Source organism: Syngnathus typhle, linkage group LG16, assembly GCF_033458585.1.
Source record: "Syngnathus typhle isolate RoL2023-S1 ecotype Sweden linkage group LG16, RoL_Styp_1.0, whole genome shotgun sequence".
Taxonomy (NCBI): Eukaryota; Metazoa; Chordata; class Actinopteri; order Syngnathiformes; family Syngnathidae; genus Syngnathus; species Syngnathus typhle.
The window spans coordinates 11,885,688-11,910,593 of NC_083753.1; the positions used below are offsets into that span (position 1 = coordinate 11,885,688).

The following is a 24,906-nucleotide window of genomic DNA, read 5'->3' on the forward strand; positions in this document are numbered from 1 at the left end:
ATGCAGTGTGAGGTAACGCTCATTGGCTCCATGCACGGCCTTATTCTGTTGTCATGCAACACTTGCCTGCTGTATGTGTTGCGGGCAGGCAACAGTTATTGGAGAGGTTTGGAAGCCCCGCTGTGCTGGGTAAATTAACGACATAACAGCAGGAGGGATGTGATGAGGACGGCCTCTGCCAAATGTTCGGCCAACTTGTTACCTCCAAAAGTTCATCCATCAAGAGCTGACTTTCAGGATAACTGTACAAACAGTATCAACCCAATTTCTTGTCCTACAAAATTGAAAATGACTTCATAAAGGCGCACACATTTCATTAATACTTAACTCCACTGAGCACGTTCAATAAAATTTTATTGAAAAAAAAAAAAGTACCAATAAACAACAGGAAATCCAGGGGGGAAAAAAAAGATTTGCAGAGCAAAGCTCCATATGTACAGCATATTGCACTACATAACACATTGTCTTTACTTCCATAATATATGAACAACCCCAAATTACATATCAACACAAAATGAGTGCACAGTAGAGTCTCGAAAACACACAGTCAATGTTTACAAAAATGCTACATTTTCGCTGGGTCTCCTTTCTTGGTATACAGAGAGTGTGTGATAATCAAGACTTCATTTGAAACTGAGCAGTTAAAGGCATATTCCAGGGTTTTACAAATAAATGTACACTTGATCGGGTCTGTAAAGAAGAGCAATGGAACACACAAAATTAACAACAGTGAATTGTTTTGGTTTGCTTTACACGCTTGCGAAGAGCTGTGCAAGGGAATGTTGGAAAAGAAAAAAAAAATGCCCTTGATATCACAAAGTCGCAAAGATCCTACGCTTTAAAAATCAAATCTTTATAAAAACAGACCATTTTCTGTTAAGAAAATACATTTTAAAAAAAGTTAAGAAAGAACGTGAAGAAGGAATCTTATCATTAAAAAAAAAAAAAAACATTCAAAAACTTCAAATTTATATAAAGTGGACTACAAAATTCAAAGACACTGACGGTTTCCGTAAAATACAATGCACCCCCCCAATGCACACGAAGGAACGCGCCACTCTTGATGTGTACACAACAGAACGAGTGCAGCGCGGGAACGTCATTGTAACAAAACACATGCGGGGCACCATGGCAGATTGTTTCCCTTTCCAATAAATCAAAAGGTGTGAGCCACCTTGGGCCAATGTGATGCCACATAAACAATCCAAAGTATACTGTACATCATATATGAACACACAACAAACACATAAGGGACCCATGGGATCTACAGAAGCAAAGTACTTTCCAGTGCATGTTGATTACAACACATTGATCAAGATTTCGGGAATCAAACACATAAACCAACACCCTGTGTCTTAAAGGGACATGAATGTAACTCTTCTGAAGCTTTCCCCCCACTAATCTATCATTTGACTTTTCATTAATTAGAAGGGAAAAGACATGTTGCCGTTATAATTATTATACAAATTAATAACTACATTGAAGATGCTGCTTTGCTTAAACCACACATGGAGAATCTGGTCAAGACTGAATTGAGCGGTAATGAAAAATGTCTGAACCGGTGGCGCCCATCCCAAGAAAATCACAAGCTTTTAATACTCCACCCTTGATCTATTTTTTTTTTGTGGATCAAACGGGCTCCCCTGGATTGAAAGGCGATTGGATGAATTTTGTAGCTGTTGTCCCAAAGAAGAGCAGCTATCATCAATAAGGCAAAGGATGAGGAGAATATTAAAGTTGAAAGGCAAGAAGTCTAATCGAATCAACTTGAATCGATTCCGCTTCTAATGGAAATTGATTTTTGGTGCAGCAGTGACAGAGTGGATTATAAACTTGCTGCCATCCATTTTGTACAAAAGCTAATTTTAAACTGCTGCTCTTCATGACAGACAACAACGATCACAACTTGAAATGAGTCAAAGGCTCACAAGAAGCGATCACACATATGTGTATACAGTAGAAATGGGCAAATATACAAAATCAAAGAAAATAAATAATAAGAAAAAATAAATTACAATAGGTGTGTCTTAAAGGAGCAGTACAAAGAGGACTTAAAGGGTCAGTGGTGGGACGGGCAGCTCCATAGACTGGCTCAGCATTGAGGATCTGCAGGAAACTACAACAACATTCAGTGCACGTCACACGCCTCCCAACTACACGCTCGGTAGCCCCCGTCACCAACTACTGACCAAAAATCAGCCTCTGACTCCTTAGTCAAAATGTACCTTAGTGTGGACAAATCGGGAAAAAAAAAAAAAAAAATGGACACGAGACGAGGTTTCGTCATGGGTGGCAACACTGCTCTTCCTCTGACCATGTAAGTGATTCTCAAGGTCACCAGTGGCCCACAAAGCCTTGTCCCTGAGATACGTTGATTACAAGAGGAAATATCTAATAATGACGCAGTGATCAGCTTGACACATTGTTAGGAGCAAGTCATTACAGACCCCTGACATGGAAATGCTCCCTGGGTCCAAAAGTTGGCTTGTGTTCACCAATGGAAAAAAAACAAATCACACAAATCTTCAACAGTGTTAAGAATAGAAAGTAACTACAGTCTTTAGTTCGCATAGTGAAAGATGGTGGGGGGGGGATAAAACTGCTTCACATCTGGATCTGAGCACCAAAGACAATACAAGGGTTACTCCTCATAATAAAAAGCGGGTGTAAATCCCATGAGAGTTGCCTGAAAGGATTCGGTTTCATCCGTGGACTGTTTGGTGTGGAAAACAACACGGAAAGCTGTGGCCGGACAGGGCCAAAGCCATTTTCTTTCCAACTCAGATCCCAAACTGTGACCAGCCAGGTCGTAATATAAATTGAAAAATGGGATGTTGTGGCCAATGACTAAGTGAAAACCTTCATGTAAGACGAGGGTTGGTTAGGTAACAAGTGGAAGTCTTAAAGGGTGTGCTAGTGCAAAAACAGTGGATCCACAGCTCCACTTCAAGGGCATGGAGGTCTGCAAATTACACGGATAGAACAGAACAAAAAAACAAAAAACAGAACGAAAGCGTATCTTACTAAATACGCAATTGGCTTGAATAAAGTTGTCCTTTAGTGCACTTTCTAAAAAATACTCTTTACAACAAGTTAGAGCACTAATAATGTGTGTCTGTCACTGGACAGTATCACAGCAGATGGCTTGACAAAAGTATTGGGACAGATGGACTGCACCAAATGAGGAAGATGTGTCACTTTTCTAGGAAGACTTTTTGGATTGTGTCTGGGAGGTTAAAGGTTGCCGATGTACAAGAGTTGTGCTTGATTTCATCGCAAAGTTTTGCTGGAACAGATAAGGGCCTTCACAAACTTTGGAAGCATAGTAACGTGGAGAATTAAAATTCAGGGTAATCTAATAAGTCTATCCAGATGCCCCAATAATAAAAAAGCAGTACTGTTTGTGGCAATACTTGTCTCCTCACAGTGTAAGACTCTTGATAGAATCACGGAACCCTAATTTTGTGCTTAGCGCAAGTCTCGTGTGCATGGGTGGCATTTTCTTTTTTTTTGCTATTTTGTAATACGCAGGTGGCGTCCCTCATTTGCATTACGATCGGGGAGGTCGCATTGCATGCCGGCTTGACATTTGGAAAACAGAACTAGACTCGCAGGTCTGTGCATGACATTGGCACGTAAAGCTGCAAGATCTGCCCTTGCGGATGATGTTGTCAGCAATGGGCAATTGGAGACTGTGTTGTCGCCAAATAGTTCTGTCATGCAGTCAGGGCGGTGCTGTTAAAATGATAATAACTCTAATTTGTTCAATGAATTGATTCCTCCAATGATTCAGAGCGATTGTCCTACGTTATTGTCATATTTATGAATGAAATAGATGACATCCACCACACAAGTCGACGGCATGCCAAATGTGTGTCTCTACCAATTTTGGGTAATTTGATCAATAATAATAATATTGCATCTAAATTTATATGTCGCTTTGACTGTAACACAACACTCAAAGTACTCACAATGAATTCATTATTCATACTCTCACATTCAAACTCTAGTGGTGGTTTTAACAACATTCTGTAGCCACAGCTGCACTGTGGTAGGCAGACGGGGGCGTGGCTGCCAGTGCGTGCCTAAGGCCTCTCCGACCACCAACAAAACACACACCCAAGTCACACACCAGTACGAGTGGCACTGGAGGCAACGTGGGTGAACTGTTTTGCACAAGGATGCAAAGACACATGACTCGAACAGAGCAGGAATCAAAAAGCAGATGACTGCTCTACCTCTGAGCCACGGCTGCGCTTAAAATATGACAATGGCATGCATTGAGTCCTCTGAATCGCAGTTGCAGTCAATTATTATTAGCCAACTTTAGATCATCTGGCTGTGGAGGTCTGCTTTCAATTCCGTGCAAATGCACTCATCCTTTTCTGCTACTGTCAAGGACTATGGGCATGCTGATCTTAAAGGGAATGAGAGGAGACACTTGGATTGGCCACTGGATGAAAATACCAAAACATGGTCTAGCCCACCTCTGCGTAAATGTCCACCAGACTTGCGCTGGCTACAAAAATGGAGCCAGGAATCTGTATACCTTGCGGTCCGAATAGTTTCCCTTTGCAGAGGTTTGTTTGAGGAGTGAGTAATATGAATTTTTGCAAACTCGCCTCTGATACCACATGTAACATGTATGTAGTTGAACTAAATATTTGTTTTGGTGAGCAGTCAGAAACAGTTTGTTACCGTTATTACAGCAAATGAGGGAAATGACAAGGTGAAAACATATTAAAGAATAGCAATGTAACCATTAAGTGAGGTGCAAAATGCTTTTTTCTGAGAAATAGCCTCTTTGGAAGTTAGAAATCAACTTGAGTGGTTACCTGGAAAAACTTCACAAAGGTTTGAAAAGAAAAAAAAAACACACCACATGTCCTTTTTGTTTACTAACCATCGTCTAAAATTATTTCAATACTCTTTATGGCAGAAAACATTGAATAAGGCATTCCCAGGGTCTGTGGAGGTCATCAAAAATGGATACATTGTGAAGTGCAAAAAAATGGAACTAATTGTACTGTACAAAACTAAAACACCACACTTATAGCAAAATATGAACATTGTCCTGTGGAGGAATCTCTGGGCATCATGGCATCTTCTTGAAAAGAAAAACCCTTGTATAAAAGTTGCTTGTCTCCGTCCTGCGGTGACCTTTTGAAACCCTTCCACACCTCAACTGTGCCACCACTCCCCGCAAACAGACCCGTGTTAGATTTGACAGTGCCATCGGGAGTCCAGTTCCTCGTGGAGATGATTAAAACGGACACGAGGGCAAGACTGTCTCACCTCCGTCTTGCTCCACCTCGTCCGGCCAAGAAGCCCCTGTCAAATAGTAGACCGAGCACGGCTGTGGCCAGACGCCACCACAGCAGTCCCCGGATCCTTTGGTTTCGATGATACTGCAAAAACAAACAGAGACCAACGTTGGCGGGGCACCGAGTGAAACGCGATCAATAACCGCCGGGTTATAAACAGGCGGGGGCTATAAACGTGAATTTGTGTTTGCCGAGTATCAGTGAACACAGGATTACAGAAAGCAAAACTACGTGCAGATATGTAATGTGCACGGGAGGAGGAGGCTCTCAGGTTTTGTGAGCCAGTTGGACTGTGTGCGCGATTAGCGGGATAATACTATCTCAGCCATTGAGAAGCTGAGATAAGATAATTGCACCAAATGGGATTAGGGAGTTTTTTGATGAGAGGCAAGGAGACGTCTTAGCACGCGAGAGGTATAGTAGCAGACTGGCGGCTCATCCCTGGACGAAAGGCAGACGCCGCCGCGCCTGATAATGCTAAGGCCATTTTCAGACTCCAAGGATCGTAAACAAGACGGGATTCTTGGTGCGCTACATTTGTCCTAGGGCAGAAATTGTGGATTTGCGAATGAAAGGTCGTCAAATTCAAGAACGTCTCGCAGTAGATAGAAGTTGAACGTAGGAGTTTCCACTGTGCATGGTCAGAATTTAACGAGAGCAAGCTGATGATGTGCAAAACACAAGCCAACACAACTATTTTAATCATTGATTTAAATGTCAATGATTTTTTAAAATAAAACAAGACATTATTTCAAGTTAACGGGGCGGGAAATGCACTAACATAAGTTGATTATGATTCAGTGACTGTTTTGGTCCGTAATATGTTAGAAAATAGTAAAAAAAATGATGACCATTGTTCTCCAAAGTAAAAGCAGATGTTGGCAAATCTCTTATTTTGATTCAAAACAATGATAAATATTCAGCTTTCCTGGAGGACTTGAGAAATCTGAGAATATTTACTGAGAGCCTAAAATTTAGAGGATTAAGTCAATTTTAAGTTTAAAACGATTCATCGATTATCAAATTAGTTTTCGATTCAAGTTTATTAATTAATGAATTGTGCACCTCTACAACTGAATGAAGCAACAAGACAAAACAACTACTACATGAGAACAGAGAATAGTTTTCCACCAAAGTGCTTGGCTATTGTTTGGTAAAGTGAGTTTGTTTACGTGAGCGCTTGGATGCCGTCCAAACGAAACCTGTGAGCGACTGAGAAGTGGTATTTAGGTGAAATGTCAGACTCTCTGTATCTTATATTCATTTTGAAGTGTCAAGTGTTGCATAAGATTGGCTCACTTCCAACCGTGACCTTTATATCGACAACAAACTATTACTAGACTATTATGATGCAATAAAATAAAAAAATACATAAATGAATGAATAAATAAAAAAATAAAGGGAACATTGTTGTCAATTCTGTCCAGTTATTTAGCTGAGGAAACAAAAATGAAGAAATCTTCTGCACTAACTTACAGACGTAAGTTATGACGTCCAATTCCAAACATCCCGTGCATGACTCAGTATGGTAACTATTAACGATTCACTTGTTGCGTCAATCAGCGTATAAAAAGTGTGTTTACTACAAACCACACGAGTAGACGTTCAACTTTCTATTCCCTTGAAAGTGACCTTTTGCGCTTTACTCCATCAAGTTGAGTGAGTGACACTGAGACCGAAAGAAGCGAAAGAGGCCTGTCAAAACTTCGAAATAACTCATGCCACCAACTGTCAAAATGAGGCTCTAAATTTAGCCGGCAACAACACACCAGAGTTTAGCCAGATGCTCAGTGTCGTCACTCCAACGGCGCACTGATGTGCTTTATCAGTGTCCCGTGTGGGCTGTCGATCAGGCCAGCTGCTTGCAAGTTCACCCTTATCTCTCTCTGCAGCAAAAGCGGGCCCGCCTCCGAGCAAGAGTAAACTCTCATCAGGGAGGAGATGAGGAGGCAAAGAAAAATAAACGCCATAAGTAGATATCTGAGTCACCTTGATGTGTTTTTATTTCTTGCCTTCTGAAAAGTGCTGAAACAGCAGAGATAAAGTCATGTACATTGCACACAATGTTCAAACCAGCTTTCAACACCTCCTATCGAAAGCAGCAGGAGTCATCGCTGTGTAAAAAAAAAAAAAAAAACAGGGGGATGAAACCCAACCCTGCTCCTTGCCCTGTGCAAGCTGGGGCCGTCTTCCTGCCATTGTGACTGTCATTATCGCTATGTCTCAAATGGCGGCGCAGCTAATGTTGGCAATCCTCTGGGGACTTGAGTGTCCCCTCTAGCCCTCTCTGACAGAAGAGCAATTTATCTGTCAGCGTCCAGCGGCACTCCTCGGCTACCTAATCCCTGCTTTTGCCGAGGGGGCCGCGAGCTCCCACGGAGGACCCTCGCAGCCACAAGGCTCCCCCGATCCATCAAACAGATGGCAGTCCAAGCACTTGGACGGCTTCAGCGACAAGTGTCTGGACTGAAGAACTCCAATCACCCACTGACAGGAATGAAAATGGATGAACACTAACGCTATTATTGAGTGAAGGGAGATTTCTTTTTTCTTTTTTCACGGGCAGTCAAGAGCGCGTGATAGTGAGAAGGGAGAAATGGCAAGAACCTGATAAACAACTTGCTTTCGTGTACGAGCACGTGCGGCCCCAATGAAACTAATTGCTCAACTGCGCCGCAAAGTTGGAAAACCAATTATGGAGGCTTACGCATTCAAAACCACATACACGCTACTCTAATTAATCACACCAACTCTCCCATTCTGCTCACATCCCCATTTGGCGCTGCACGGCTCTCGTTATTCCTCTCCTTCAGGATATGACCTCACCTGCGCTCCAACCTCATTGCTGTTTATTCAACCAGCAAGGGGGACACAAGCCACTTCCTCTGCTCGGCCTTTGGCGTGCGTCAGCGGGCCCGCCGGCACCACGCCACATTGCTTCTGCCGTAAGGTCCGTGCGGATCTGTTGCCAGAGTCAGCATGAGTGATTTATTGCTAAGCTGCAGTGGTGTTAATAACTGCAGCTTGATTAGCGTAGGAGAAAATCATAGACTGATTCATACCTCATTTTTTCTGGGATGGGGCAGAAGAAAGAGGAAGAGGAGTGGTTGATACTGTGGAGCTTGTTTGGAACACAGTCACTTATTGTTTTTTTTAGAATGCAACAAAAAATAAGTGTTGGTCAGATTTCGAAATTGACAAGCTTTGGATTATTTTAATTATAAGGTAGCGCTGTGCTTGGTAATTCGAGGTTAATTTCTCCACCTCACACCCTCATTGACTGTTATACAAACTCCCCCCCACCCCTTCAGCCCAACCCGCATGTGTGCAGACGTCTTATTATGGTTTCTCAGCTGACCACTCCTCGCCCAGTAAAGGGGCTGACTGGAGACTCCCTGGAACCGCAGCTGCTCCCCTCGGACTCACGCGTTCGGCTTCAGGTTACATGTTTACGCACTCCCGCCACTTCTGCTTTTTTTTTTTTGTGTGTGTGTGTTAAAAAATACGATTAACCACTTGTGCAACAGGAACACTTTGTGCTTTGCAAAAAGACATTTGTGCTTTGCAAAAAGACATTTGTGCAGTGCCCTGTCATTGTTTTACAACCCCGGTACAGAAAAGGCATAAAAGTGATGTTGGGCAGCGAGCGCAGTGACTCTGTGGACAATGTCACCCTGACCAAAGCAAAGTGCGCTGAGGCCAAGCAAGCATCCTCAATGCTACTTTTCGACATCACAGCCCACATAGAAAACAGGAGAGGGGAGAGTAATAAACAGGAAGAGGAGGCAAGGGAGGGAGGGCTTGGTCGGGTTGGGGGAAGGGCTGCCCTGGTTCAGCTTGTCTTTGGCTTGGGAGGGAGGGAGGGGGGAGCATACAGCGTCTCCAAAACAAATATGGAGCTAACACAATAAAGACGAGCAAAGTTTTGACCCAACAAACCCCAAACCACGTGCAATAATAACTGTAGTGTTGAAATCAATATCTAATAATATCTAACAATGAGATTGCGTATGAATATTTTTAGAAGGGCCTCTCACTTGAGTGCACAGGAGTACCTAATATAGAGGCCAGTGAGTTTCGATTGTTCCAGCTCAAGTTTTTGTTGACTCAAAAGCTTCTCGTTAAGCGGTGAAGGGATAGAGCAAGAGTGATGCACTGTATTTTGGAATATCCACCCAATCTGTCAAATGTCACGAGTTGAGCCAGTCTTATTTGTGTTTGTGTTCCTGCCTCACCAGCTGTAAGTGTTCCCGCTGAAACTGGTCTCCGATCAGCTGGAGTTTCCGACCGATGCAGGCCTCCATGTGGTGTGCCACGGGTTGCTGCTGCTGCTGCTGCTGCTGATGGTGCTGCTCCTCCATTCCGTTTTCGCTTTCTTGCAGTCTCTCCTCTTGATCGCCAACAATTTCAAAGTGAGCCGGGAAGTGCAATCGAAAACCTGCGTTACCTGTTGAAGAATCGAGGTCTTAGAACATACTGAAAATAGAGCAGCAATGATACCTGATGGGATTTTCTTGAAGTATGATGATGATATATCAGGCAGGAAGAGCTGCCAAGATCTACGCAAGACAATCAGCCTGCTTGGCTTTAAACTGAACTTTCACAGTGGCTGTATTATCTCCTGATCCAATCACGGCGAGTCATTTTACGGCGTTAAAAGTCTCACTCATCCAATGTGCGGTATCTATCGTCACCATGGAGCAGCCCGGCAATGATTACATGTATGGTGCCATTTAAACTTTGCTGTCACTAATAATCAGTTACAACCTACTTACAGATAGTCACCCCTGTCATGTCCGCTCAGTCACAATGGCAGCCTGGCGCCTTTTGAATAGCAAAGCAGCTGGGTACACTCCACACGTGCCATAAAAACTGGCCGTGATCACGACTATCAGGCGCCACGGGTCTCATCAGTGCAGCAACACACTTTCGATTTCTCACATTAAAGTGTCACACTTGGCTTTTACAACAAGTGTCTCACACGCACAGGGAAACGTTCCCCACAAAGTTCCTCATCGGCGATTCGCTCCGACTCACCGTAGAAGAGTGGTCTTGGCTCCTCGGCGACTCCACAAGGCAGCATGCCGTTGTTGGATGCCAGGATAGGGCCGGGTGTCTGCGTAGCCCGCTCCTCACACTTTATCTCCTTGAATGTGGTGCGCCAGCAGTGGGGGTCTGGCTCAAACACATCATCCTCCTCATCCTCCATGCGGGGACACTACACGATGAGCACGCTAAAAGGTTACATGGGGGGAAAGCGAGAGAAATATGAGACGGATCACCACAATGAGGACACACAGTCATTTGCTGATTATATCAGACGTCTTTCGAATATACTCATAAGCGTACTAGACAACCTGTCTGGTTTATAATGTGTGCTCTCCAATCAATAAAACCACAATGGACAAGCTGGGTAAGACATGAGGCCTCCCTCTGGGGAAGATAAGTTTGTTCCTTTCTCTGTTTAAACCACATAGTTCACTGTGGCTTCTGAGGTGAATGAAAGATGGATTTATTTTTGTCCATTTGTAACACTGCTGCGTGGAAGACAATAAAGGAACTTATGAGTGTACATTTAACACAACACATACACTGATATAAAATCTTGAAACTACCACGGGGGGGAAAAAAACGGTGCTATTCTCCAGTGACAATAATTCATTGCACTCAACCCCAAATCAGTAGAGGAGTCAAAGAGTTATGAAAATACGGGTGAAATACAAGTTGCTTCACCAGCTAATCCCCCCCAGTCAACATGAAGTTGTAATACAGGGTTAGACTACTACCACACCACCAAATTAGGGCTCACAGAAAAAGAGTAATGACAGTCTTGGTGGAAAATGTTCAATCTCGCTCCCTACTCAGCTTGCCAACTCTCTGACATCAAGTTTTTATTTCTTCACCCCACACAAGCAGATTGCATCCAGAACGTGTTCAACCTTATGATATACAGTAGAGAATAAACGGTGTGCCCTCGCAATCAACTCTGAGTAAAACCACTCCATGCTTTGTCAAACAAACATATGGCAAGGACCATGGAGGATTCGGGTGAGCCAGAATAAAAACTGCCAGATAACCTGAGTTGCTCTTTGCACTGCAGCGAGCAGTATTTGTGTCATGGCTCCCCCTGCTGTAACGCACAATGCAGTCAAGGAAAGGCGGTGGGGGTTGTGCACTTTATTTATGCGCTCCGAGCGCCATACAGCAAGCCAATATCATCACCAAATTAAAATGGCATAATTAAGTTGACATATATATTTTGAATTATGGCTAAGAACTTGACCGGGGTGAGAATTCAACATTCCGATCGTGCGTGTATGTATAACATTTAAAAACAATAACAAAATATTTACAAAAAACATTTTAACGATATAATAAGGACCCACCCAAAAACAAAGTTCACATTTCAAGCGATTACACAGTTTTAAGAAAAGTGTTGTAAGCGCGTGAGTTAAATCGTTAGTTGTTTGTTTTTTTGATAGTAATGCAATTATACTAAATGTTAGTGAAATAATTGGCGTCTGTATAAAATGACTCTTATTGTTAATGCATTGTTGACAGAAAAAACAGTATCTCTTATTATAATCTTAGTTTCGGTTTCGGCATGATGTTACGAACAAGTTACGTTAGACAGGATAAATACACGCGCGATTTTGTTGTTGATTTATGTAAAAGCCGGCGATCGCCGGTGCGTAAAAATCGGCCCCAAAGTGAATTAAAAAGGATCTTACCCGTTACACAGGTTTTGTCAATGTGGACTCAAATTCTGAGAGGAAAAAGAAAGGCGAACCGTTAATATCCTGCCAGATCAAGCAAGTTTAGCCCGTATCTCCGCCACGACAACTTCCATTCTGTGTGCAAAACTGCTACAAGCCGATTTAATTCAGCCGACGTCAGCTGCAAAACCAAACTCCGCCACCGGGGCGTGGCTCCTCAACTTGGTAAATAAACCCTCTTAAAGACGCGCTTTTTATATCGGTCGACTCCTGTTGAAGGGAGTGCGGAGCCAGCCCTTCCCTTTTAGAGTTCTTCGCCGTAACCAATCGTCAAGTTTGTTGTGATCCCGCCTCCTCCATCGCGTATTCAGACACGTGGACGGGAAATTCCCACTCACACGCTTCTACTACTAACTACCGCGCTCTCCTCATCTGCTCCAAACATGCGCCGTGCGTGCGTGCGTGCAAGGGATTATGATCGAAACTCCACTAAGCAAACAATATGATATTTTGGCCTTGTATTTTATTGATCATTTATACTTGCATACATTCGAAAAAACCTTACTGCTGCAGTGTTGCGCAACAATGACGCCTAGATTTACAAACCATTTGTGGCATACTAAATAGCATAAATTACAAAAATAATCCAGTGTAACATGAATTTACGTCAAAAGTGACACCAATGATTTAGTAATGTCAAGCAAGTATGACTAAAAAAATATAAAAGCATTGCTTGAAAAATAAAGCACCTTAATCCAAAAATTTGACTTTTTTTGGTCACTATATTCCTCCAGCAATATAAACTAAAATAAAATAGTTTGGAGTTTGCATGTTCTCTCCTTGCTTGTGTGTGTTATTTTCTGGACACTCTAGCTCCCTCCAACATTCCAATACTGTAAGCGCTATAATAAATGGATGGATCAATACAGAATCTTCTGTATTCTATCAGTTTGTGCAAGCTTTCCTACTGTTGTGTCCAGAGAGTGTATTTTGACATTTAATCAGGACTCTCGCTCACTGAGCCAATTCAAGTATTGTGCAGATCTGGTGTTGCTGATCTCACGTCTCCACCGAACGAGCACTGATCAATAACCCCATGGCCAGCTGGTCTTCTCACCCTCAACATTCTCCCACAGACCCTTCCCCCAACTCCTCTGCCTTTTATCTATTTGTTGTCCCCTCCACCAGAGCTGTGTGAGAAGTCATGGATGTCTGCTTCCTCTGTCTTTCGACAAGTGTTGGACGTACCGTGAGATTTGCGCATTGTCCAGCCAGAAGGAAGAGATGTCGTGCGGGAAGAGCGGATTAGATTCCTCGTCCACTGAGATATTGGAAAGCTGATCACTTCTTGCATGAGCGATCCCTGTAAACAAGGAAAGATGTGCAAGCATGAGTTGCAGCTTCCCTTTGTTGTGCTCGAGCAAAACAAAGAAGCTCAGCTGATTGTCAAGGAAAACACAAGTCATTACTGGAGTGAATTAGCCTGAATTGCAAATTAGAAATGAAAATTTGCAATTGACTATTCTGCAGCAATGAGTTCATTCTTATGTGACATAATCTTGACATGAGACCAAATCAAATAATAAAAGCAAACAAAACCTAAGAAAACAAATGTGATTAATTCTCCACCCTTTTGACTCTTTGTTTTAACACTTGCTCCAGAACGAAGTGGCTGGAAGGCAACGCTCGCTGCAACTCAGACAGCATTCAATACATCATCCATTAATAATGAACATACTATGGATGAAGTCCTTCCACCTCTTAACGTTATAAAAATAGATTAACGTGATGTGTTTCTGACAGCAAGCTCTTTGAAAACACTGAAATCCACTAACACATATTACTTAATAATAAATAGCTGTGCCTGTGCCAGTGCACTTTTTGACATTTGTTATTACGGGCAAAAGTCACATCGCACAAATGGCTTGACGTGGACGCCCCAGATCCCAGGCAGGCATCAGTTGATGTTACATCAGAGAGTTGTTTCCCAACAGCTACACTTGCACAAGCGCACACACATGCATATGCGCAAACACACATGGCTGCACAATCACACGCCCTACTTCCCCTGTAACCTCAAAAGCCTATTCTCCCTCATGATATCTTCTTCTCTATACAAACACGTGCATCATACACGTGCACTCTTACTACTCATCCAAACAAAGCAGGGAATTCTGCCCGGAAACTGGAAAGAGGGGGATTTCATTTGCTAGGAATAGACAAGCTCCATGGCAACCATGGCAAGCTCATCGTGACTGCTGGTCTGTTAGATGAGATGCGAGTGGCACACTGACCCAATGGCAGCGATCGTGCAGCAGCGAGTGACCTGATAACAACAAAGGGGGGTTTGCGCCTCTGGTTTTTCATGACATTTCCTCTTGACATGATGAGCAAAACAAAACAACACTATTTCCATGTTCATTTTTTTCGTCATGTTCAGTGATATTACGTGATCGGGATCAGCAGAGTCAGATTAGCAACAAAGGAGGCGAGCATGTCTTAATCTTTGTTAGATTGTTTGTACACACTGACTCCAAAATCCATATACGGTAAGCAGAAATGGTAAAGCTCTTATGGGATTAGGTTTGTTATTGTGTCATCAAAGTGATCTGTCGTTATAAGCCTATTAAGCGCCGCAAATTTAAGACTTTGACATGCAAGGCTCGTGTGTAACATACTGTGTTTAATACTTGGATTTAGCGTCAGTCTGGAGTGGTTGCTGAGTAAATTGAAGCTTAAAAGAGAAGTCGGCTACCGTCCAGTGGCGGAGCTACAGTAGATGGGGGGGGGCCACCGGGGCACTGGCCTCCACTGAAATATTCTTGGACCTCTGTCAGGTGTCAGACCAGATAATTGAAGTTAGGGTATTTTCCAGATTTTTTTCGACCTTTTTGCCTCTTTTTCTCATTGTGAAGTTGAGGAGCATGGCCTAGTTATAAAGCAATGCCATTTGATCTCAGCCTTGTAACCGAGAAGACTAGCCAAGTGCCCCCCCCCTTTCTCTCAAGTAGCTTTTTTGAATTTCAAAAACATACTTTATAAGGAATAACTGCATAAAGAATGGGAACTTAATTCCATATTGGTTTGAAGTTTATCTATTTGTGTTCGGCAACTTTTCCGAGGTTAACGTTCTTTGATCGTTAAGCAACGCAGACATCAACAGAGCGTTGTTTGTATCAACGTAACATCTCGCAATTGCATCATTGTGAATTACAGTGCTTTGGCGGATTAGAAGCACTCATCCACGCTATCAACATAGCATAACAGGACAAACAATCATGCAGCAACATGCAGAGAATTGCATTAACAGTCAGTGCGATTGGATAACTGCCCGGGAGCTGACCACCTAAACAAAGCCGGGCTGTTTAATGTGCTCGGCACTTTAAAGCCCCACAGCCTCAAAGCGGGCATGTCATCACAGCTGTGGACATGACTTTGCCTCTCCCTCTGAAGTGTGGAAGCACAGCGGTATCCAAAGCCGGGCTTGCAAAGAAGCGCTAGATGAAAACTTGGAAAGCTCCCATCATGAATGCTTCAATCTCACACCGGGGTTATGACAAACCAAAGAGCTTTCCAATCCTTCGGAGCACACACAAAGGGCTTTTCCTCGCCATTAAAGGCATCACACTGGCCCTTCAAGGCTTTGAAATGGTGATATGGTTTTCTGCAGGATTTCATCACGCTTTCAACATGATCTAGCCGGAGGTTAGACTACAGTGAAGATCAAATAAAAGTTATAAATAACTTAATATTTAATCACTTAAACAATTGATTTATTTGCCGCTTAATTAACTAGATGGTTGAGGGGCTGTATTGGAGGTCCGGCTTCGAGTTCCATTAATGACATCTATCATCAGCTACTAATTATGCTGCCCGTGGCCAGCAATGGATCCGGTTTCAGCTTTAGGCTGCAAGCACCAAACACTTAGCATTCATATTTAATCACACTTTGTTATGGAGGAGGCTGAGAAAGTCTCACCTATTAGGACAAAAGATGCACTAAATCATTATGAAGTTACCCATTAAGATAAATGGGATCAACAGGAAGTGTTTTCCGAGTGACTCAACTGAAAGGTTCTCACTTCTGCGCTTTTTCAACACGATGGGCCTTTCATGCAAAGATATTTTCTTTTCTGTTGTTTCAGGTTCAAAGGGCATCCAAAAACAAACAAGTGCTAAAGCTTTAATCCTCACAAAAAAAAAAAGCTTGGTTTGCTGCTGGGTCATCAGTTTGGGGTCATCATGACGTCACCTGCCCCGGGTGTAACTCGACTGATGCTGGATGTCAAATATGACTCAGGCCACCACCTGCCTTTGTTATTGTCATGCAGGTGAAACTGAATATAGTGACTCATGCCCTTCAAGTGTCCCGCAGATCAGTCACTTTGACAGTGAGCAGTGTCAGGTTGTAATCTCAGCACTAGTGATAATCATTCACGCTAATGTTATTCTGCAGCTAATACGCTAAATGCTAAAACTGGTAATCTGAAAAATTGCCTCCATAAAAAAAAAAATAAAGGCATCCAACGATGACTCATACAATCAGTGTTATGTTTAACTTGAGAGGTTTCATGGAAAACTGGCAAACATCCAGTTGGTTTAAACAATATCAAGAGATGGATGGATGTCTCTAATAACATTAAGTTACTCTGGAGTATAGTTAGGGATAATGATATCCTGTGATGCATTACCAGCAAAATAGCCCTCAAGTTATTTTTGTAACTGCATGCAGTATTTTATAAACACAAATGTCAGGCATTAATTGAGGATGAGGATTTTTATATGCACATCATAATTTGGGGTTGGACCATAATTTGTGCTGAATATCTTCGGGCTCGCAATTCATATGAGCATAATAGCACTCCTCTGTAATTAGCGAGGCTACTTAAAATGCACCACAAAGTAATGCCCAACGAATAACCATTAATAAAACACAATATAGAGATGAAAAAAAACAGGTTTTAATCCTCATGATGGTTTAATCTAATTGGCGGGATGGTGTTTGTCTGATTTGCAAATCCTTTTAAGAGCCGTTCTGTGCAATTTGTACTTACCGGTCCGGCTAATTATCCAGCGCTTGTTTGTCCACTTCTAGGACTTGAGCCAGCTGAAAGGGGAGACGCTTCTGAAAGATTCACAAGAAAAAACAAAACAAAGCGAAACACCTTCTTATTAAATTTCTTGCAACATGAATAAACATTTAAATGTGATTCTTTTCAGTGATATAATTTATCAAATGGATGTGGATAATACGTGCTTTATACCAGCAAACCTCAATTATGATGAAAGCACTGTTGAAATTGTGTCTTCTTTGTTTGTTACCTTATACACTCACCGCTCAAGACATTAGGAACACAAATAGGCTACATTGTTATTAAAAAAAAAAAAGTCTGTCTGTGAAAATGAATGTGTCAATTTTACATTCAAAAAGCCTGAGGTCACTAAAATGTTTAAATCACCTCACAACATGATGTAATGCAGTGCCACAAAAATAATATCAGCTACACTGTATCCATCTTCTGCAATTGTGCCTAATGAAATGACAAATGAGAGCATTTATAATATTTAATGGCATTTGCATCTTAACTGTCATTTTCACCTTGACTGCTGTTATTTAACATTGTTTTCTAATGAGCTTTATGCAACCTTAATGGTTCGTTTGACTTGGGTCAGAGGCTGGACGTGGTTGAAGAAGTGTAAACAAAGCATTTAAGAGTCATTCGACCCCATGTGGCGACCAGTAATCACTGTGTGACCTCAGAAGCTGCCGTCTCTCGTTTCTCTGCAAAGACAGGAGGCCGGGGGAGAAAGTCAACCTACAAACTTCTCATGAGTGTATGGCACACTCTGATCTATACAATTATACGATATAGAGCTCTCGTCTTGTCTGTGTCCAATTACACGATTTGCGGTGCTAACATCAAACAGAATGTTGTGGTGAATGGACGACGAGTGCAACGGAATACCGTGAAGGTGTCACGAGTAAACTTGGGTCTCCAGCTATAACACTGAATTATTCATTTAAGAAAAGCAGCCTGATAGAAAATCAATCATTCCGTCTAGATGTGATATTCAGGCTCCAGAAATATTAGCTGCAAGGAAAACATCACGTATCAGCTCGTGAATGCTCCTTAATGTATATTTCATTAAAAATTTACACTCAGGCCATGAGGACCTATGAAGTGCGTCAAAGTATAGGACCTGAGAATGTCCATCGCCTGGGCTCGGTCTGGAGGGGTCACAAGGGCGGAGTGACCTCCAGCCGGTGTTACGTGAACCCCCTCGTGGACAGGCATGAAGTCAGATTACTTAATCCGCGGAAAACAAAAGTGCTGTCAATCAGACAGCGGCGTCAACAACGGCCGGGGAGAACCGCCATACTCTCGCCATACACGCTACGGCCCACTTATCTTATATTGATGGTGGAAAGATGGGCAGCTTTTTACATTACTGCTAATGGTCTCTAAGTGTTCACCACAGACAATGGACTGCATTTTTTCATATGTGGCCCATTGTATGTTCATTTAATAGGAGGTGCTCATTATGACCGTGCTGTGCTTTGTTGTAAGTGCTTAAGGCGATTGATCTCGGAGTGTCGAATAGCAATCGATACTCAAGCCTTCAAATCTGCATGAGGCGTAAATGTATGAAAAGCATTTATGTGGAAAGCATAAACAGAAATATATATTTACATGAATACAGATGGATTATGTAAATCTCCTGGATTTATAAGGCGCGTCTCGCTTAGCTATGGAGTTAAATACTCCTTCACGCTTATTTTGTTTAGGCGACGCTATTGTGTGTTAGGCAGATGGATGGGAGAAATTACTTTTCCCACCGCCTTTGTATCTCATAATTGTCTTTTGTTTGATTGGAAGTTTTTTCAGAGAAACATTTACAGTAATGGTATTGCAAACACTGGCGGCGCTAGGATTTTTTCCTTGAGGGGGGCTTGGGGGGGTACAATATACCAAAACAAACAAAGAAATGTTTTACAAATCTAAAAAATTCCTTAGAATATGTTGATGAAGTTTCATTATATGTTCCATTCAGGGGAAATGTAGAAATGTTGAAAAGATTTCTTGGAAAAATCGGAAATTACCCCAAAGTCAATTATCTGAGTGGTGCCTTTCTTTAGCTCCTTCAGTGATTCCAACAGCATTAGTGACTTAAACTCATTTGTAGACCAAGGACAACCTGTAAATAAATGCCACTAAGCTAGTTTGTTTTTAAAAAACTTTGAATACCTCAATTCCCACCCCTTCTTCTTCAAATGATGTCATTTAGAGAGCTTTGTTATTGTGTGTGACTATTTAACCCAGAGAAAGTGTCTCTCAGACAGGATGAGAGCCAAACAAGGAGTCCCAGCACACTCCAGGAGTGTGATGTGACCATGTGTTGACTCCCCCACGAGGAATCCCTTTGATTGTGCTTATCTGCGAGGCGATCAATACATGGCACAATGCTGATAAAAGAACAGTGCTCGCATCAAAGCGTACGCGTGGCACTGGGAGAGGGAAAGTCATAAAATGTCAATTATTAATCGAGGGGAAGGGTCCCCTTTCATGTGGGAGAGAATTTGGATAATGAAAATCAAACAAAATCCATGCACAAATAACATCCTCGGGGCAATGGAAGGAAAAAAAACACTTTAAAATGATCCTGGTGTGCAATGCAACTTCTTTTGTTTCATGTAGGCAGTGTTGGAGTGGAGAAAAGTGTGCAACAAAAGATGCATGTAATCTCTGTGAAAGTTTCAGACTTCACTCTGCAGCTGCGAGGAGTTTGAACCTGTAACCCCTACCTCCGCATAACCCGGCGTCTGGCTCACCAAAGTACGAGCACGACGCGCTCACTTGCACTTGAACTCAACACGCCGCGCCACGGCGCTTGATCAATATTTCCGTCCTGGAGTGGCGTCGCTCTTTCATGTTTGGATTCAGGTGGTCAGTCAAAGATGTTTTGGTTTCATCCTGGCAGGCTTTTGATTGTCAAGTGTTATCATTTATTGATTGCAGAAAGAGAGAGGTGGGGGGGGGGGACACAAGAGGCGATGCAGGGTGATGAGACCTTGTAAAGCTCACATATCTGCATAGCGAGAATGTTAAATATTCATGGGGAAGAGAGTTAACATATGGATTAACATTTATATTTAATGTAGGCTGTCCCATATGGCAAGGAGAGAAAAAAAAAATCTTTGTCTTTCTGCCCTTTCACTTTGCCCATAGGCAACCTCAGGCTGTTTGAGTCCTGCTGTGATGAAACTCAACAGAATCACTGAAGTAGCCGAGCGAGTCTTTCTGGGTCATTCTTTCCCGGGAAGTTCATACGAAGAAAGATTTATTGATTCCTCAGCCCAAACAAATGTGCTGTGAAGATCGACTCCCACCTCGAGCCTCTGAAGGAACTTTACCTTCGCTGCTGTAAACATGGAGGAAGTTATCTTTAGTCATTTCCATCCGTTCATCTTTTTATTCTTACTTTTGTTAGCTCATGCAACTTTTTATTTTAGGGTTCATCTACATGTTATTTTGAACATGAGTTGAAGTCTACCCATGTTGACCTTTGGGGTGAACTAGGACACTTAAATTGACACTGATGGACTTTTTATAGTCTTCATTTAGTCATACATGATTGTTTTGCCTACTCACTGAATCTAAATAAATCCCACTTTGGTATTAATGCATTGATGAATAATTGGCAGCATTTAACACATTTCATTTAGTTAATTACAAGAATTTACAGCTGGAAAGCAGTCACTGGGGGGTCTCTGTAGGGGATTCTTTCCCCCCAGCTATCCCCAGGTTGCCTAATCTGCTCCTTTTGACAAGCTAATGTGCTGACTCGGGGATTCTCCCTGGCTCAGCAGGAGACTCCTGGCCACCTGCAACGGAGGAATGATCACGCTATTGTCCTCAACAATGGGGAAGCCTTGGAGGTCACACAGGACAGCTCTTAAGGTTTCCCTTTGAGAAGCGAGGGGTGCTGAGAGATTGCTTTCAATCAATACAAGACAACAAGAGAAGGGGCAGTTGTCACGTTGAAGCCAATGAATAAATGGATTTTCAAATCTCCGCTATCGAGTTGAAAAGTGGTGACTGGTGGGAAAGTAGATCCAACTGTCTATTACCTTTAGAAAGGGACAGCTGTTGTGTCTGTCTCGTGTTTACAAAAAAGCCTGCGGCCACGAGCAAAAATCAGACCGTAAACAAGACCATCACGTGAGCAAAGGCTCAGACGAGCGAGGCTTCCATTGCAACAGTGCGCACATGCAAAGAATGTTTTACTTCTCCAAGTATGCCGTGAGTCATGTGACCATCAGACATTAGCTGGCCAAATTATTGAGACATACATATCCTGTTAATTAATTTTTTGCATTTGTATTTTCTCAGAGCAGAACTAAATTTTTCTTAATCTGTTTTACAGTGTAACTTCTGCTCATCAAATATAGCTTCTTATTTCTTTATGCTAAAACAACTGAGAAGAACAAACTTTAAGCAATAGTGTTACAACATGCCCTGCAAAGGTATCACTGAATCTCCAGGGTTCATATAACTTATGAGAAATCAGTTTTAATATGACATCTTTCAATTTTAGGTGACATAGTTGCATTCAACCTTTGATGACAAATGATGCCCTTGGGCGCCGTGCCAGGCAGGGATTCCTGGCAGACAGCGGGCAGACAGAAAAATCATGTTGCTGGCAGCTCTTCAGACAAATTACAGACAGTCACCAACACAATAGTGCAGCACAAAGAGAATGACGTCATGCTGTCTGCTGCCTGGCAGCAAGTGGCACTTCCATGACAATATTACACCAATCAAAGGAGGAGTCTGAAAAAAGGGCTCATTTTTTTTCCGAAGCGACGGCTCACCGCAGACTGCTGTCGCTAATAAAGGAAGTAAAGAAGCCTTGCGTCACGCAGAGTCTATCGTTTCAGTCAAAATATCCTGAACAATTCTGTCTGTCGCGCAAAGGAAACTCTACCCGCGTGATGAAATCATCGCTTTGCAACATAAGTAGATCCGTAAACGTCTCCGGCAGTGAGATCATCCCTCTTTTTCTTTTCTTTTTTTTTAAATCCAACCTCCCTAATGACCAAGTGGAAGTGAACAACAGATTGTGGTGAAGTTTGGGAGGCCAGAATGGATGTGACCAAACCTGTTTTTAACACCTACATCTCAAAGCTGAAGTCAACATTTTCATGTATATGTGAAGCACTGTTCACCTGGTGACCTCTGTCATTATCTAAATAAAAGGTCATGAGATGTTCTGACCTCCCCCCAATGAGCCGTCATCGGCCAGCCATCACCTGCGCGTCCACATTCCTCTCCTTTTATTCCCAATGCCTTCACACTCTTGTGCTAATTCACACCTCTATTGTGAACGGGTTCCAAAGTTTGTGATCTTCAGTCCTGCAGACCCCCTCCCGAGCCCTTCACACCTCAGTGTGGTGGTCCTCCTCCAAACACGGAGTTGCACCTCTATTCTCCGCTGCTCTGTAAAGCCATTTTCCAATCAAGTATACATTAACAAAAGCCACCCGTTAAAAAAAAAAAAGTTTTTTCCTATATGTTCACAATGATTTATGCATGCAAAGCCACAATGATGTTACTTAAAAAAGAGAAAAGTAAAAAGGATGGACAACCCATCCTTGCAATAAATTTAACAACTTTTGATTAATTGTAATCTTACTATATATACACATAGCAGGTCTAGATGATGGGTTAGGATTTTATTATTTATTATTATAATTATTATTAATATCATTATTGTTATTATTATCAACATTATTATTATTTAGTTATTTTTCTCAACTTGCTTCCATGCTCATGGGACATATTTTCATGCTTTTCTTCTTTTTTGACTCACATTAAATGAGTAGCATTCCAATTTAGTTGTGTATTACGGTGACTATAAAAGCCATTTGATTTAATTGTTTCTTCGAGAGAAAATGCAACTTAGTGACTCTTTTGTCATTCCTTGGTCTACACTTGCTGGGCGACTCCAAAATAGCACTGTGATGTGAGGGGCAGCTGTGATTGTGCCTAATAAACAGGCTTAAACATGCAGGGACAGTATCAAACAGGTGCACACCCCACAAACACACACATGCACACACAACCACAGATATGCCACATCCCAGCGCAAGGCCAAGCAAGCTCCTCTCCCTCACACCCTCAGACCCATACGACTCCTAAACACAAAATAATCTCATCAGTGGAGCAACGCAACAAAGAAACTTTAGTTGGAGGTGACCCCTTGTTATAATTGCGTGCGTGAGTGTGTTGTGTCGAGTATGAGGTCACCAAGCAAATGCATAGTTGCGTTGTCTCACTGTCACTTTCTTAATTGGAAAGACAAGCTGGGTCATATCTCTCCTCACTGAAGATTTTAATCTCCGTAGCCGGAATGGTGTGGACAATGTTTCATACTCACTGGAGATAAATATTGACATGCGTCCACAGTGTCCAGATGTATGTCTTATAAGATGACGCAGTCACGGTCCCTGTGTTTTATAGATGGCGGGCGATCCGGTGGCCTCGGCGATGACAAGTTCATCGACGGGGCAAAGTAACCAGCTGTGTGATATGTGTGGCTTGTGGCAGCTTTGGTATACATTGTGCCTTCCACATCACTACCAGTTGTCTGTCAACTTTGTAGCCGGGCCGCCAACTGCCGTGATGAAATCTATGCAGCTGTTGAGCCGCACAGCGCAGACCGGCAACCGAATCCACCAGGGGGAAAGCACCAAAAACCGATGCCAAACCGTGGCGCTGTGCTGCACGGGGTGGGAAGAACAGAGCGACAGCACGAGGGCGAGGGGTCCATTAAGGGCCATCAAATATTCATCTGCCATACGGCACTGAGGCTTTGCGCTCTCCCCGCTGCGGCATTAAAAAAGAAAACCCCACCAAGAAAAGTGATGATAAAAACAACAACAAAGTGAGGACGCCTGCAGTGAAGCGCCAAGACACGGCTTTAATGAGAGTTCACCTCCACCCCGCAATGTTGATTTATTCATTTGCAAAAGCTGGCAAAGCTACAATCAATACTCATCACCAAAGCAATGCACGCATTGGTTAGTTCAGACAATGAAAATGCAGCAATATAGAATTAAAGCAACCATAAAAATATTCTTCAGAAGGACGATCTCTGCTAACGTGTGTTTTGGAATGTTATATTATTGGTTTGTCTGACCTCATTGAGGCGGATGACAGTTTTTGAAATAAGCAGCATGTGTGAAACCAAAAACAAGGAGGTGGATGGCTGATTGATTATACAGCAACTCCAGACGCGATATCTGACGGATACAGAGAAAATAAAATCCTCTATCTGCATTCCAATCAAGATTCGCACCACAATGTGAGCATGTGCCAACTCTACGAAGTTCGATCCAAATCATGTGTAGTTTTTCCAGCTACATTGCTAACAAAACAATGCGCCTTCAAGATTGGCAGAGATCACAATAACACTGTTCAACCCGAAAACTCATCCCCAAACGTATTCTGATTAGTTTTTTTCTAGCACATCAAGTTTCGAGATATTTTCTTTTTTGCCTTATAAAAACTTGCGCAATACAGATTTTGCCATGTAATTTAGAGCAATGACATTACAGAAAAAAAATCCACCTGTTGCTGAATCTATCCCTTAAATAAAATTTTATTTAATAATAATTTAATTTTATGAATTAAAATGATTAAATAGATTACTAAAGCACATATTATATTATTGCTATTATTCTGCACTGTACTTCTCAGCTTCTTTAGCAATATATTGAGACTGAGCTCCCGTGCACATAAGAATGACATCAGCCGACCAACCACATCATTCAATTTGGAGTTAAACCCGTTCTGTCAATAAAA

At 42.3% G+C, this 24,906-nt stretch overlaps 1 protein-coding gene across 2 annotated transcripts; it reads right to left on the reverse strand.

Annotated features, from left to right (window-relative positions):
• Positions 1–337: 337 nt before the first annotated feature.
• LOC133169232 (bcl-2-modifying factor-like) lies at positions 338–22,584 on the reverse strand. 2 transcript variants are annotated; one of them, XM_061301232.1, is made up of 5 exons: positions 17,095–22,584; positions 13,289–13,403; positions 10,362–10,558; positions 9,560–9,771; positions 338–5,408 (listed from the first exon to the last, which is right to left on the reverse strand). In XM_061301232.1, the coding sequence occupies exons 3-5, from the start codon at positions 10,531–10,533 to the stop codon at positions 5,292–5,294; spliced, it is 501 nt and encodes a 166-aa protein (XP_061157216.1). In that variant the 5' UTR covers positions 10,534–10,558; positions 13,289–13,403; positions 17,095–22,584; the 3' UTR covers positions 338–5,291. The 2 variants fall into 2 exon arrangements, with proteins under 2 accessions (XP_061157216.1, XP_061157215.1); XM_061301231.1 differs by lacking the exons at positions 13,289–13,403; positions 17,095–22,584 and adding an exon at positions 12,056–12,273.
• Positions 22,585–24,906: the final 2,322 nt, after the last annotated feature.